A 17,444-nucleotide genomic window follows, 5' to 3' on the forward strand; every position below is an offset into this window, starting at 1 on the left:
CTGTGCTCTCTGTTTCACATCATTAACTCTGGTCAGAAGACTCCAGGAGCCACACTGTAGCTCAATTCTGCTGCTCAGTTCCTAAAAGTGGCTCCATGCTCTCCTGGTTGCCCACCTCCCAGAAGGAACTATCTATAGTTTCCAAAATATTCTGCTTATGTAGCCCACATACCCACCCAATGAGGCCCTAAGTCTATGTTGAGCATGTTTTTCACTTCTGTGACCTCAGCAGTGCCATTCTGAATATTACACTCCCAGTAAACTGACTTTGCCTAAACTGCCCAGTTCTCTTGAATGCTCTCTTTCAATCCCGTATCTCAGAAAAAGTTGCATCTAATTTCAAGGCTTTCCTCTTTCCTTAGCCATTACTTTATGAAACATGTAGGGCCTGTTGACATAGGGGGATTTGCTGCCAATGATGATATTGTTTTGCCATATCTTCTATTGTATTTCACTCCTGAAAATCTCTCTGCTTTTTCCTTGAACCAGTCTGTCTTGTAGCAATCTATTCCTTTGAACATGGTTACACAAGAGATTCTCTGTGTTATTTGATCCCTTTCTGCAGTTCACAGGAAGCTGAACAAGCTGACTTTTGAATCGATATGTTGGTCCTATGGTGCTGCTCTGTTGTATTTTTTCATGACACCTATGGAGACCCAAGTGTGTAGTGGGTATTGTTTGTTGTCAGATGTTGAACTTAGAATTTGCACTGATACACATTATTCTACTGTTTTGTAATATCTCATTAGTTCTGCATTATCAGATAATATCTCTAATTGTCTGTCAATTTTGGATTATAATTTTAAAACCAAATATTATTGATGTTTTATATTTAATATTTAGCATCATTTATCTAATATTTATTGTAACACAATTATTTATCACATTGTTCATAACACATACATTTTAGTTATTCAGATTCAAATTCCAATCCTACCACTGTTATCCTCAGATTACCAGAATTCTCAATGTCCATTCACCTCTGTATCCTGCCTCCATGCAGGCACAAATTTACTTCATATTGCTTGCTGTAACACAATTGCAACTGAAGTTATAAAATTTAGACTAACAAGTGTCACTTTGGAATTGAATTTGAAATAACTGTTTTATCGCTCCATGGAATTAACTCAAGTAACTTTTTAATCTAAAATCCTGACTACAGAATTTCAGTTTACATATTTTTTCTTTGTGTTATCCCTATGTTCAAGACAGACATTAGGAATGATGAAAAAAGACCCCAAAGACCATCAAAGCAGGTCTTTGCAAGGAAGTAAGAAATAGCTGTGCTGTGGATGGTCCTAGTTGAGCTTTATGTGTCTGTGAAATTTTTCCATCAGATTGCCTTTGAATTTATTGGAATGACACTGCTATAAGATATTAAGGTGTAACACCTCTGCACATGTGGTTCAGTTCTTATAGGTCTAAAAGTATTTGATGGCTTGGAAGTTTAATGAAGTTGTTACACAGCTGTGCCATTTTGTTGAAAAGTGGAGGGGTGGTCTTTGGCTGCTGATTTTCATGCAGAAAGGAAAATATGTCCCTCCTCCCTACCCTTGATGAAAATGCCACAGAAGTATCAGCCATTACTTGGAAAAATTTATCTTGGATTTTGGTGGAGAAGATGGGCCTTTTGTTTCTGACAGGAAATGGGTAGTGGCTTCTGGGTGTTTTTTTTTTGTTTGTTTTTTTTGTGGAGTGTAGGGGAGATTGGCTCAATCACATTTACCTTGGTTCATAATTTTATTAAATACATAGTAAATTTTTTATTTAAAAATTTTTACTTGTGGATTGTTTAAATATTTCAGCTTTATTTTTTAAAATATTGACATTTATACCAAGAACTTCCCATATGCTATTCACCCTTATACATATGTAGGTAGAACTGCAAATATATAGTCTTTTCTTCTGTGTGCACATGGACAGAATGGTGCTCGTGTCTCAAACTAATAGGTGTAATAAACAGTGTTTGTCAGTAGTTGCTGTGTATTACCTTAGAATATTAATGATCTTTGTTCACTACAACAGAAATTCTTGATTCCTTCAATTGGTTTTATTTTAACAATTAAAAAAATGTTACTTATTGAAAAAATACCACTTTTAGGGGCTGGAGAGATAGAATAGCAGTAACGCATTTGCTTTGCGTGCAGCTATCCCAAGATGGTTTTTATAACTTCAATTGCCTTTGTGTTTTAACCCAATTCCTGGCATTACATTGGTCCCCTGAACTTGCCAGGAGTTATTTCTGAGAACAAAGCCAGGAGTAACATTTAACCTATAAGCATAGCTGGGTGTGGCCCCAAACCAATAAATAAATAAATAAATAAATAAATAAATAAATAAATAAATAAATAAATAAATAAATAAAATGCTTACAAAAAGAATTTACAACTTTTAAAAGTATCTTGACATATGCAGCCTGTCCCAAATAGATTTTTGACAATCATTCAATATGTCGATATTTGAAAATCTATCATTATCCGAGACAATGAAGCTTCATCTTACTTGAAAATTTTACAAACATCTAATTTCATATAATATGAAAAGCACATAAATCATAGAAAATATTACTTTGTTTCTTATTTTTATAAAATCTTTATTTAAGCACCATAATTACAAGAATGATTGTAGTTGGGTTTCAATTATAAAGAGAACACCCCCTTCACCAGTGCAACCTTCCCACCACTGATGCACCCAATTTCCCTCATCCCCCACCATTGTTTGTAATCGAGACAGGCATTCTACTTTTATCATTCATTAATTTTGCCATGCTAGTTTTTAATGTAGTTATCTCCCTAACAGAATTCACCACTCTATGTGGTGAGCTTCATATTGTGGGCTAGTTCTTCTGGCCCTGCCCTCTATTTTCTCTGGAATTATTATATTAATGTCATTAATTTTTTAGAACCTATAGACAAGTGAGATTATTCTGTGTCCCTCACCCTCTGATTTATTATACTAAACATAATAGATTCCATGTACATCCATGTATAGGAAAATTTCATTACTTTATCTCTCCTAATGGCTGCATAATATTCCATGTGTATATTTACCACAGTTTATTTATTTTTATTAAATATATTTTTATTTAAGTAGCATGATCATAGTTGGGTTATAGTCATAACCAGAACACCCCCTTTACCAGTGTAATATTACCCCCTCCCCCCTTCCCATCCCTTGCCTGTATTTGAGACAGTCATTCTACTGCAGTTATTTGTTTTTTAAGTTCAGTAAGTTGTATTTTTTTCCTTAAAGGATAAGATTAAAAAATATATAGTAAAGGTGTGATAGTGGCAATTACCAATGTTTGCATAGGTCCAGAAAAATGGAGAAAATGGAAAAAAAAATCCTTGACCTGATTACAAAAAGGCCTCACCCCAGAAGTTTATTGGCATAAGACAGACTCTGGGTTCCAGGCATACCAGTCTATCCAACTCCAGTCATTCTCAAGGTCCCGGTGAAACTTTTGCACACTTTAACTATAGTTGGTATCAGACTTTTATATTTAAAGACTCTGGATTCTTTGCATTTCTTTCATCGATGTCAGGCAGATGTGGAGCATCCTCTAGTTTCAGCATATCATTAAATGCAGAGCGATCTGCCCTGCATGCAGACTGTTGCTAAGTCGCCAGGGTGTTGGGAGCACTCTTTGGAGTAAGTCAATGCCAAAGCAGTGGTAGGTCTTCTCTGGTAGAGGCTTGGATCCTGGGAATGTTAAAGACAATTGTGGTTGTTTCCATAGTTCAGGTGTGTGTGGGCAATGCCCATTCTTCTGAGGCCTGAGCCAAATCATTATGTGAATGTTCAGGGTAAAAGGCCTAATTACATTACCAAATTTGTGTTCCCGTCTCTATTAAATAAGAACTTGTTTGCATATTATTATTTTCCCATTTTAATGTGCCTCTGCAAAAGAGAAGCAATACCACAAGATATTATTGATGCATCTGGGGGCCAACGAATAAAGTCCAACATTTCCCGTAACTTGGTATAAACGTGAAATCTATACAGAGTTACTCTTCTACCAGTATTGCTTATAAAACAGATTTCACAGGGGGAAAATCAAACAATCAAATAACTAATCTAGTGGGCAAAATTGTCACTATATGAGGATATTCAAAAAGAGTTATAGATGTTAAGGGAATACATCTAAGATATACAAAAGAGATACTTGTGACCCTTTTTTGTTTTAAAAAGAAAAAAAAAAGAAAGAATAAAGGGTATTTGAAGACAGCAGGTGATAGTTGAGTTTGAGACATGTTTTGCGGCATTACGGAACCCTACATTGTCCTTGAACTAGGGGTTATGCTAAAGCTGATTCCAGTATCATGCAACAGTCCATAGTATGATGGGGGCATGAGGGGCCACCAAACATGGGTCAACAGGCCTGTTGGTTGTAGTTGTTTGTGTAGGCATGAGCTGGGGACTGAGAGGGTGTCATTCAATGAGGAGCTGGACAGTGGTGTTGGGGCAGTAGTTCAGTCTTGGTGTCTACCCAATTAGGAACTGAGGATAAGGAGGGTTGAATAAGGGGAAGATAATGATTTACCACAGTTTATTTAGCCATTCATTTGTTGAAGGGCATCTTGGTTATTTCCAGAGTCTGGCTATTGTAAATATCATTGCAATAATTATAGGTGTGAGGAAGGGATTTTTGAATTGTATTTTTGTGTTCTTTGGGTATATCCCTAGAAGTGGTATAGCTGGATTATATGGCAGCTTAATTTCCAGTTTTTTGAGAAATCTCCGTATTGTTTTCCATAAAGTTTGGACTAGATGGCATTCCCACCAGCAGTTAATAAGCGTTCCTTTCAATCTACATACCTGCCAGCACTGCTGGTTCTTATTCTCTGCGAAGTATGCCAATCTCAGTGGCGTGAGATGGTTCTTCATAGTTGTTTTGACTTGCATCTCCCTGATGATTAGTGATGTGATGTGGAGCATTTTTTCATGTGCCTTTTGGCCTTTTGCATTTCTTCTTTGACAAAGTGTTTGTTCATTTCTTCTCCCCCTTTTTTAATGGGATTAGATTATTTTTTCTTGTAAAGTTCTGTTAATACCTTGTATATTTTGGATATTAGCCCCTTATCTGATGGCTATTGGATAAATAATTTCTCCCATTCAGAGGATGGCTCTTGTATCTGAGGCACTATTTCCTTTGAGGTGTAGAAGCTTCTCAGCTTAATATATTCCCATCTTTTTATGTCTGATGTTTCCTCCTGGAAGATGCCTTTAGTCTCAATGTCATGGAGTGCTTTGCTTGCATGTTGTTCTACATACATTATGGTTTCGGGTCTGAAATCAAGGTCTTTATTCCATTTGGATTTTACCTCTGTACATGGTGTTAGCTGCGGGTCTGAGTTAGCTTTTCTGCACGTTGCTAACCATTTCTGCCAACACCACTTGTTGTAAGGGCTTTCCTTGCTCCATTTTGGATTTCATTCCCCTTAATCAAAAATTAAATGATTGTATGTCTGAGAAACATTCTCTGAATACTCAAGACTATTTAACTGTTCTGAGCATCTGTCTTTATTCCAATACCATGCTGTTTTGATAACTATTGTTTCATTTTATTTGTTTTTGTTTGTTTGTTTTTTGTTTTATTTTGGATCACACCCAGCAGAGCTCAGGGGTTTCTTCTTGCTCTATGCTCAGAAAGCGCTTCTGGCAGACTCAGGGGACCATATAGGATGCCAGGATTTGAACCACGTCCTTCTGCATGCAAGGCAAGCACCTTACCTCCATGTTATCTCTCCAGCCCCCATTTTATCTCTTGATCCTATTCAGTTTCAAGATCCATGACTTAACCAGGATGCTGAACCACATTAATAGGATACGCTATAATGCTGTTCTGTATCTATACTACATCATAGAAGCTATTTTTAAAAGGAAAGCATAATATTCTGTAAAACTGATAAAAAATAAAACATATGTCAGCCTTTATTTAATCCAAATATAAAATAAAACTTTAGGTATAAAAGAACACATGGGGCTGGAAAGATAGCAGAGCAGGTAGTGTACTTACTTGGCATGAGATTGTCTTATATTTTGCACCCTGGAACCTCATATGCCAGGAATTATTTCTGAGTGTGGAGCCAAACCCCAGAGCACAGCAAAATGTGACTCAAAACAAAGAAACCAAAAATAACAGCATAAAATATCCTCAAATTTAAGCATATTTATTTTGCCACCCCTTGCTGAGAATTACATATGTATTCAAATTTTGTAACTCACTAAATTTTATGCATTAGTCATATATAAGGTTATCATTGAATATTGCTAATAAAAAGAAGTGTATATATAGAAAATGTGTCACAAAGCAGTGCCCATATACTTAATTCACTATCATTCTTTAATAAAAGAAGAGGCTTTTATGGTTTTTGGGGGGTGGGGTGCAAACATGGTGGAATATTCCTGACTCAAAACTCAGAAATCACTCCTGGCAGGCTCTTGCCAGAGTTCAAAACCGGTTCAGTCTAGTGCAAGCAAATGTCCTACCAGCTGTGCTATTGCTCCAGCCACCAAAACCACTTTCTTCAATGAAAAATTAAAACAACCATGAGTAATATATATATATATATATATATATATATATATATATATATCCTGTAATAGGAGACTGTGGGACATGCAAAAAGTCAGGTGGAACAACATGTACAGCAATTCTGCTCGGGGCACTGAAATGAATAACACAAAGTTTCAAAAACTTCAAAGCTACTGGGAATGGCTAGGCATGGATTCCAGGTGATTCCAGAAATGGGAGGATTCTCTTTCTAGCAATGGCTGGGAATTGCCACAGCTGTAACTTCTTTCTTCTTGTAAACTGTGTAACTTTCAGGAGTACAAAGAGGTTATATTAATCTTTTTACAATATTTCAAGAAATTGAATTTTGGCACTATTTTTCTTGCACTTTTTCTTTCTTGTGATTTATATCTCCTGACTTATATGCTTAACATTTGATTATATGATCATTAGATATTTTTCTTTATATTTATTCAATCTAACAGAGAAATCACTTGAATAAAAAGTAACACATATAGCATTTACCTATATATACATATTTTAATTCAATGGCAAAGTGAACATAAGTGATAAATTTTTTCTTAACTAAACATCATGGTTTACTTAATAATTATTTAATATATCTTTTGTCCTATTTCAATAATATTTTCCAGTAAAGAATACATGAGTTCGTGATTTGGTAGTAGATTTTAATATAATTTATAAGAATTATTGAAATTAAAAATATAGAACCAGACAGTCATATGTTCCTTTGGTGGAAATAAAAAATGATCAGACTTTAATACCAAATTCAAAGTCAATGACAACAGAATTGACACCCAATCTACAATAAGCTGTACAAGTGGAGAACAGTCCCTGTAGCATTACAGGGGGTAAAAAAAGGAGATGTGGTATGCATGCTCAGAACATGGACAAAGGGAGGACAACACTGGTGGTGGGAATGCCCCTTATTCATTGACACTATGCACCATAAATATTACTGTGAAAGATTTGTAATTCACTTTGAACACAATAAAAATGTAAAAAAAAAGAAAAAATATGAAAAATATTTCTTGGAATAGTGACTCAATACATTGCTTCAATATCATGAAGAGCCTTTGAGAACATGGAATAATATGTTACTCTCAGCATGCCAGGAATTTAAGGACAAACAATTAACTTTTCTTCAAATCACAAGTATTTTGCTGCTTATTCTATTTGCTTTAACTTTTTAGTTAATGGAGATATTTCACCTATTGTTTATCAATTTTCCTATTTTATCTGCTCAGAGATTTTGTACAGAATTATGACTTTTGGGATGTGAAACCTCCCAATAATATAATGAAAATTCAGAGATGGTTATGGAATATTTTGACAACAGGAAAACAGTTCAATGCAGAAATTCAAGGATAAACTGACACTAAGTTTTTCAGTACTGGGGATAATTTTTTTCCTTTTTTTATTAATATTTTATTTTTAATTATGAGAACAAAGATGCAAAGAAAGAGGACAAGGCATAGTTACAGTGGAAGGACAATCAACCATAAACAGAATTCTCAGTAGTCCCATTGCTGAACTTTCAGCCAAAGAACATTAAGAATAATAAAACAGAACCCATGTACACTTTGTCCCTCAAGTCCCCAGATTGTAGTACATAATATTTCTTAGCAGCACACAAAGCAATCTAAAGACATAAAACTTATGTAACTCCTTAAACATTGAAGGCAAAGTACTTTTTTTACATTTCCATGCACATACATATTAGTTTAAGTTAACTTCAAAAGTTTAAGTGGGTTGTTTTTCTTAAGGATTAGAGTCAAAGGAGCACAGTAAAAACGATGTTAGACGGGCAATTATTGTTTGCATAGGCCCACCAAGATAAGAGGGACATGGAAAGGAAAAGCCTTGGCCTAAATACAAGGAGACCCTACCCCTGAAGTTTCCTGGCATAAGACCAACTCTAGGCTTCAGGCAAACTAGTTTGTCCAATCCAGGTCATTGTCTGTAGTGCCAATACACTTATTTTTCACACAGTTTTTGGTATCATGTTTCTGTATTAAAGATCCTGTAATCAGCATATCCTATATTGCAGTCAGGATGGTGCAGAGCTTCTTCTTGTTTCACCTCACAATTAAAGGGCAATGCAGAGAACCCTGTCCTGTAAGCAGGTCGTTGTTATTGTCAAGTCTTCTTAGTGTTAAGGGAAGTCTCTTTTGAGCAAGTCGATTTCAGAGCTGTGGTAGGGTCTTCTCTGGTAGAGAATTGCTTCCAGGTGTTGTTATAAAAAACCTTGGATGTTTCGTAGATAGCTTCCCTGGATCAGGGGTAAATGGAGGATGCCCATTCTTCTGAGGCCTGTGCCAGGTCATTATATCAATGTTCTGGGTGTAAGGTCCCACTGCACTACGAGATTTTTGTTTTCCAATCTCTATTAGATAAAAACTTATTTGTATGTATAGTATTTTTACATTTTAATGTGCCTATGCAAACAAGGAACAATGTCACGTGGTGTTATCGGCGCATATGGGGGCCATAAGAGCAAGTCCAACAATCCCCATGATATGGTTAAATTATAAGCATTAAACTGAGGGACTCTTCCACCAAAATTCCTTATTGAACAGTTCACAAAGAGAAGACAAGATAAAAAGTGGGTAAAATTGTCACAGTAAAAGAATATTTAGAAAGAGTTATAGCTGTTAAAGAAAATACACATAAAATATTCAAAAGACATATGTGTCAATTTTATGTCTTTTGAAATAGTTGGGGTTGTTAAATCCAATGCATGACTTTGGTCTGTAATTAGAACTGTGTAGTACTGAAGTTACAAAGGGTAAATGTGGGGTACTGATGGTTGGAGGTGAGAGATTTAAGGAGTAATAATGAGCTTTGTAGGGGTGTGCGAAAGGGCAGAATCTGTTGGGGCACAAGGTCGGTCTTGGTGCCTAACAAATTAAAGAACTGAGGGTAAAAAGTATTAATTAAGGGGAAGATAACAAATCTGAATTGGGAGATGAGGGAGTAGAAGAGGCTCTGGTATGGAGGAGGAGAAATACATCAGAGGGGTTATTTACATTGTATAGGTGAATTGTTTATGGATTAGGCTTGGCAATCAGAGAGAATCACTGTATAGAAAGTCTGATACACTGATTTTAGAGACCCATTTGAATATTATCCTCCAAATCTAGGCAATTCCATTTGTTTCTTAGAAACAGTCGAGAATTAAGAATATTTTTGGGTGTTGTTAAAAAAGTATATATGTCACGCTTTTGAAAATGAATACTAGTAAGAAAAGAACTCCTGAATGGGGTCCAGTATGCATAGGGGAGGAATTTCTCTCCCCCATCCTCCCCTCAGTCCCTGAAGACCCATCTGGCATGGAGGGATCTCAGTCCCACAGACTAAGTGGTCAGCCCAGGGGGCCTATGGCTAGCTGTCCTGCCCAGAGCCCCCAACATACCAGCTGAAGAGAAACAGAAGAACTGACATGTGGAGTCTTCTGGGTGCAGCTGTAGTGGGGATATTCCCAGAGACACATAGTAATTCTTACAGGGACAATGTGTTAGAAGGAAATGTTGTACAATGAGGGCAATATAAGTAGATCTGTATCTTATACTTTAATTTATTTATTTTTAGTAATATGGGTAAAATTACTCATTAAAATATGACATAAAGTTATAAAACCTATATGAAGGATCTACAAAAATGGTAAAACTCTGTATTTCCTATCTAGTCACCACAGTACTGATACCTAGAGCTCTAACACATTTTCATTAAAAACAAGGACAAAAATGACAATCGGTCTTAAAAAATTAAGAATTAAGAAATGTTATGTGTAGGAAAACTTGCAGCTGGCAACTGAAATAAGGAGGTATTAATCTAAGATCAGAAAGTGGTTACACCTGTGGTAATTCCCAGCCATTGCTCGAAAGAGAAGCTCCCATTTCTGGAATTGCCTGGAATCCATGCCTAGCCATTCCCAGTAGCCCCCTCAAGATTCAAGCTTTGTGCTATCCATTTCAGTGCCCCTCCCTCAGAAAGTCTTATAAAAGGCTGGTCTTTCCAACCTGACAAACCATCACATATCCCAGAAAGAAAGGTAAGTAGGAATTGAGACAAGATGCTCATCAAGGAAGGGCTTTCTCTCAGATGCTTAAGGAAATGTGGGGAAGAATACTTTTCCTGAGAGGACAAAAGCACTCTCAGACTCAGTCTTGGTGAACCCTAGGGGCATCATGGAGAGAACATTCAGAATATCAAATCTGATGAGCACAGTAGAGATAGAGTCATTCAGGTCAACTAATTCCTGGAATACAGAGTAATGAAACAGGATATGGAACAGTGGGTCCTCTGGTTGGCCTCTCCTTGACCACACTTCTATTCTTTCCTCTGATAGCCTTGTCCGGTCAGACAGAATGCTGCCTCCCATGGCCTTTCCCACTGTTGCTTGGATGCTGCTCTCCTGCATAATGCTCCAATCTCAAGTGACAGGTGGGTGTTGCCATGGCAAATCATGGTGCCAGGGAAGATCAAATGAGCAACTGGCGTGATATATATGATAGAAGTGACATGCATTCCATGCATAATTCATTGATTGTACTTTCCTTTGGTAACAACTACTAATTGATGACACAGTCGATATGAGTAAGTCTCCTTTTTTTTGAGTAATATATATTCAGGGAGAAGCATAACTGGAATAGTCTAAGGTTCTTACGGAAGCAGAAAGATTGTGAGTCCTTTAAGAGACCAACTATCTGCCCATACCAACAGAGGACAAAGTTGGATAATTTATGATATACAGGTTGAACAGAATAGCAGTCAGTCCTCCTTTAGTAAGAATGTGCTGAAAATCATGAGAGATTGACATGAATTTGGAGTCCCTCCCTCAATTACTTGACTCATCCACTACCATATGTGTCTTTTTCTCTCCAATATTTGTTTTTTGTTTACTATATCTGTCCTTGATCTTGATCTTTTTTTTTTCTCCAGGTGAAGATTTGCAGAATGGGTGGCCTTCTCCAAGAATCAGTTGCCCCAAAGGTTCCTTGGCCTATGGCTCCCACTGCTATGCCCTGTTTTTGGCAGAAAAATCCTGGATGGATGCAGATGTAAGTAGTAGAAATTGCATGTTGATATTTGGGGGGCATTTCTGAGACAATAGAGACAATGAGGAGAGCCTCCCTTCACTTGGAATACTATGTTAGGTAGAATGATAACACAACTGGCAGTACTACTTAGGTAGTACTTCAAGTACTATCCTTGCATTTCTCCCTCCAGTTTTTAAGCCCCAGTGTTTCCAAGTACCAATCTTCCCCTGAAACTCTTCTTTCTTCTCACAGTATGCTTGCCAGAAGAGGCCTAAAGGACACCTTGTGTCTGTGCTCACTGGGTCTGAGGCCTATTTTGTGGCCTCGCTCATCAAAAACAGTGGTACATCAGTCTCTCACATCTGGATTGGACTCCATGACCCCACAGAGGTAAGATTACATCTCTTCCACCCTGATGACCTTCATTCTAAATTGGCCATTTTACCTATTCTTTTTCTTATACCTGACCATGAAATACATTGAGCACCTTTTGAAATTATTGAAGTTATAAGTCATTCTGCATAATTAAGACATGAGACTACTTGAAACATGCCTTTATTTCTAAATATAATCAATTTTCAATGTACACAACTCTCATATATAGCTCAATGAAGTTTCTTAAGGCTTTTATGGAAACTTCTGAGAAATGCCCAAGATGTAGATAAAGGAACATGAGGTCACTGTACCCATATATAGCCTGCAGAACCTGAGAATTAAGAACCCATTGAACCTCATACAATCCTTGTCACTCTGGATGTTTTCACTGGTATTTAAATTATTGACCCTTGAACTTAGAGTAATTCCTTACAAAAAATAATTTCCTAGAGTTTATCTTTAGTTCAAGAATAACCCCCCAACCCATAAAAATCCTTGCTGCTGGGTGTTACTTCTGGGTTCCAGTGAAGAAGTTCTGCCCAGAAAATCCAGTACCAACGGGACTAAGTGATCATTTTGCCCCCTGTGACATAGGGAAGACAACCCAATGGAGGTGGATGGGAGTGGATCAGCAATGATGTGCTGAACTATGATGCCTGGGAGAAAGGTACCCCAACTGGCACAGGCTACTGTGGAAGCCTTGTTCAAAGCACAGGTAAGAAGGAGAAAAGCTCTAATTTTCAAACCTTTCCCCTACCTCTTCTCCCCATAAATTATTTTTAAGACTAGCTTTTTGGAGGGGTCACTCTTCAAACTTGTGTTTGGTTGTTCTTTTATAGTTTATCACCTCCACATTCACTTGATAACTTTCTCTGGATAATGAGATGACAAAATGTAGAGTGTATGATTTTGGGGTGCCATGGCTCTGCACCAGTTTTCCAGATCTCTCAGCTCCACTCTCTTCATCTATTCTTGTCTCTTCAGGCTATGAACAGTGGCAAAGTTATGACTGCCGAAAACCTCTACCCTATGTCTGCAAGTTTCAGGGGTAGGTCAGCTCAGTCGGCCACCCAATGAATACAATACTCAACTTATCCTGGATATTCTTTTAGTCTCATGATTAAGGCTGACAGGAAATCTCAACCACCTTTCAAATCTTGACACCTCCTCTCATCATCCTTCTTCCCCAATCACAATACAGTCCATTTGTATGCTCAAAGCCTGATTTTTCAGAGAATAATAAATATTTTTATATCACTGAGATGCCTTTTTGTGTTCTGTTCTTGGTCCTTCACTGATCACATTCTGTATGAGTAAGAAATTGAATTCATTTATTCAATATCTTCTAGAATTTAAGAATATTTCTAATTATGAATCCCCACTGAGGTTGTCATAAATACACCAACCCTCTCTCATATGTCTGGATTTCAAAGTCTGACTCATTTAGACTTTCCAGCTAATACAGTCAACTGTGCACTTTCTGTTTTTATCATCAGAAGACTCAAAGAACTTGACTATTGCTCAACTCTGATGCTCAGTTTTTAAAAGTCTTTATGTTCCCATGTTTGTCCACCTTCCAGAATTAATTATCTATAAGCACCAAAAAATGTTCTTTCTAACTAGCCCCATGACCCACCTATTTGATCAGGCCCCAAGCTTATGGTGAGCAGGCTTCTCACTTCTGTGACCACAGTGGTGTCATTTTGAATATTCATCTCTCAATAATCTGACACTCCCTAAACTGTCTAGTTCTGTTGAATGTTTTTTTCTATCTCATGGCTAAGACCAAGTAATATCTTGCATCAAGCATCTTCTCTTTATGAAACCATTAATTTTTGAAACATGTAGGGTCTATTCACCTGGGGGGGGCATTGCTGAAAATAATTCTGCCACAACCTCTACTGAATGTAACTACTGACTGGGTCTTTTTGTTTCTCCACTGAACCCATCTGTTCTGTGACAATTAATTCCTTTGAATATGTGCTACAACAGAGTTTTTCAGCATTACTAGGGTTCATTTTGGCAGTGATCAGCCTGCTGCACAAACTGATATGATATGAGGCCTCAGTGGCATGGTGCTGCTCAACTGTATTTTTTTCAAGCTGCCTATTAGGACACAGGTGTGTGATGTTTATTTATTTATTTATTTATTTATTTATTTTGGTTTTTGGGTCACATCCGGCAGCACGCAGTGATTACTCCTGGCTCTATGCTCAGAAATAGCCTCTGGCAAGCACGGGAACCATATGGGATGCTGGGATTCTAACCACCATTCTTCTGCATGAATGGCAAATGTCTTACCTCCATGCTATCTCTCCAGCCCTGTGTGATGTATATCATTTAGTATCAAAATTTGAACTTGGAATTTGCACCTTCTAAAAATCTTTCTGCTGTTTGAAGCATCTCATTGGTTCTGAATGATCAGATTGTATATTTAATTGTCTATCTTCTTTGGATCGTAATTTTTATGACAAACCTTTTAATGATGTTTTATTTTTATTGTTGTGTATCATTTATCTTATGTTTATTATAATACAATTATTTATCAAATTGTTCTTAGTACATTCATTTTAGGCATTAAACATTCAAATACTAATTACCACAGTTACCTTACCTTCCCTCACCAGAATTTCCAATCACCCACTTGCATCCATAACCTGCCTGCATGCAGGAAATAAGTTTTTTATATTGCTTCTTAAACATAAAGGCATTGAAGTTATAAAAATTTAGATTAACAAGAGTCATTTTGAAAGAATTATTCTATCTCTCCATATGTAAACAAAGTCAAGTGTAAAATAAAATCCTGGCTAAGGAATTCTGTTATACAACGGTTTTCTTAGAGTATTTCTCTAAGTTCACCATAGACTATGTAAATGATGCAAAAAAAACCCCACCAAAATTCCACCAGATAAATTTTTACAAGGAAGTAAGAAACAACGGGGCTGTAGTTCATGCTAGTTGAGACTTCTGTTTTACTGTTTAAACTGTTTAAACTCACTGTGTAATTTTCCATCAGATTCCTAAAATACTACTTGAATGATAAGATATTCAGGTGTCAAAAAATGAATTCATCACCTACAATACTGTTCACAGGCAAATTCTCTTTCAAATGTGAAGGAAGTATACATAGCTTCCTGGATAGACAGCAGCTCAGAAACTTTACAGACTCCAAGTCAGCTTTAAAAGAAAAATTGAAAGATCTACTTTAAGACAAAACAAACCAAAAGGCACAGCAAATTTCTACACAAATATGAAACTAAGTCACATGATAATTATCTATCTCAATGTCAAAGGACTCAATGTCAATGCACCAGTTAAAAGACATAGAGTGGCAAAATCAATCACAATGCTGAATCCAACATTCTGCTGCCTACAAGAAACAAATCTACAAGAAACAAATCTTAATAGTCAAAACAAACATAGACTCAAGATCAAAGGTTGGAGGACAGTCATCCCTTAAAAAGGCAGAAGTGGTCATATTAGTATCACATGACACAATCTTTAGACTTGGTTATAAGGGACAAAGATGGACATTTGATAATAAACAAGGAATATGTAAAACAGGAAAAAAATTCTAATTTCTAGATACGGGAGACCTCAACTTTACCCTGTCATTCCTTGACACTTCAACCAGTCTGAAACCCAACAAGAATATACTAGCTCTGAAAGGAGAAATGGAACAAAGTGGACTAGTAGATATGTATAGAGCATTCCATCATCATAAAACTGGATAGACATTTTTCTTAAATGCACATGTGAGAAAACACATGCCATCCCATAAAACATACAAACATAAAATAAAGAGGAAAGATATTGTACAGACTAACTTCTCAGATCACAAAGCACTGAAATTAGAAATGATCTATAAAGGGACACAGAAGAAAAACTTTGACCTCTCACTACTGAACAACCAGTGAGTCAGAGATAAAATCAAAGAGAAATCAAAAGATTCCTGAAAGCAGATAGAAATGAAGACATAATTATTAGAATGTGTGCAATACAGCAAAATGAGTTTTAAGAGGAAAATTTATAGCTTTGCAAGCACACATCAGGAATCAAGAAGAGGCCTACATAAATCGCTTAATAACAGAGCTTATAAAATTAGCAAATGATCAACAAAGTGAAGAAAAATAGGGTGACAGAGGAAATAACAAATCTATAAGCAGAAATCAATGAAGTGGAAATACATAAAACAATCCAAAAGGTCAACAAAAAACATAAATTGGTTCTTTGAAAAAATAAGCAAGATTGATAATCTACTAGCAAAACTCACAAAAATTGAAAGAGAGAAATTTAATAAACCAGATTAGATATAAAAAGGAAGAGATAACTATAAATACTACAGAGCTTCAAAGGGTAGTAAGAGACTACATTGAGAAACTCTATGCCACAAAACAGGATAACCTGGAAGAAATGGATAAAGTAGTTGTTTCCTACAATCTTCCGTGGTTGAACCAAGATGATCTAGCATATACAAACAGTCCCATCACTATTGAGAAAATTAAAATGATAATCTAATGTTTTCTCAAAAACAAAAGCTCAGGTCCATATTGATCCCCTAACGAATTCTTTCAAATCTTTATAGAAGGACTTCTACAAATACTTTACAGGCTCTTTCAAAAAATTGAAGAAACATAAATACTATCAAATCATATATAGCTAATATGTATGCTAATGTATGTATAGCTAATATGTAGCTATATGTAGCTAATATCACTTTATATCAAAATAAGACAAATGCTGCCAAATAAGAAAACACCAGACCAATATTCCTGATGAACACATATGTAAAGATCCTCAACAAAATCCTGGCATATAGAATCCAATGTCTCATCATAAAGCTCATACACCATGACTAAGTATGTTGTAATGTAGAAATGCAAAAATGGTAAAACATATATAAATCAATCAACATAATACACCATATCAATAAAAATAATAACCATAAAAATAATAATTATATAATAATATCAATAGATGCAGAGAAAAAATTTGATAACTACCAACACAGATTCATGATTCAAACTTTCAACAAGATAGAGATGGAAAGAACTTTTCTCAATACCATTAAGACCATCTACCTCAAGCTAATGGCAAACATTGTTCTTTTTTTTTTTTTTTTTTTTTGGTTTTTGGTTTTTGGGCCACACCCGGAGGTGCTCAGGGGTTACTCCTGGCTGTCTGCTCAGAAATAGCTCCTGGCAGGCACGGGGGACCATATGGGACACCGGGATTCGAACCAACCACCTTTGGTCCTGGATCAGCTGCTTGCAAGGCAAACGCCGCTGTGCTATCTCTCCGGGCCCCAAACATTGTTCTTAATGGAGATAAACTAAAAGCCTTTTCTCTAAAATTTGGTATAAGGCAAGGCTGTCCCCTCTCACCACTCCTATTCATAATATTGATTGAAATTCTTTAAGTAGAAATTAGGCAAGAAAAAGATATCAAGGACATCCTGAAAGAAAAGGAAAAAGTCAAGTTCTCACTGT

The 17,444-nt window shown here is 36.3% G+C and overlaps 1 protein-coding gene and 1 pseudogene across 1 annotated transcript; both read left to right on the forward strand.

Annotated features, from left to right (window-relative positions):
- LOC126024534 (small integral membrane protein 8-like) overlaps positions 1-17,444 on the forward strand; it is a 1,114,930-nt pseudogene that overhangs the window by 646,341 nt on the left and 451,145 nt on the right.
- LOC126024538 (lithostathine-like) lies at positions 10,900-13,007 on the forward strand. The gene is made up of 5 exons (XM_049784972.1): positions 10,900-10,984; positions 11,483-11,601; positions 11,833-11,970; positions 12,550-12,670; positions 12,940-13,007. Exons 1-5 carry the CDS (start codon positions 10,909-10,911, stop codon positions 13,005-13,007), a joined length of 522 nt encoding a protein of 173 aa, XP_049640929.1. The 5' UTR covers positions 10,900-10,908.

This window comes from Suncus etruscus, chromosome 12, assembly GCF_024139225.1.
Source record: "Suncus etruscus isolate mSunEtr1 chromosome 12, mSunEtr1.pri.cur, whole genome shotgun sequence".
Taxonomy (NCBI): Eukaryota; Metazoa; Chordata; class Mammalia; order Eulipotyphla; family Soricidae; genus Suncus; species Suncus etruscus.

Excerpts from the sequence above, each read along its gene's own strand:
- LOC126024538 (XM_049784972.1), top strand. The coding sequence starts at position 10,909 with ATGCTGCCTCCCATGGCCTTTCCCACTGTTGCTTGGATGCTGCTCTCC. Across the intron at positions 10,985-11,482 it reads GCTCCAATCTCAAGTGACAG|GTGAAGATTTGCAGAATGGG; the intron begins GTGGGTGTTGCC and ends TTTTTTCTCCAG. Across the intron at positions 11,971-12,549 it reads GACTCCATGACCCCACAGAG|GGAAGACAACCCAATGGAGG; the intron begins GTAAGATTACAT and ends CCTGTGACATAG.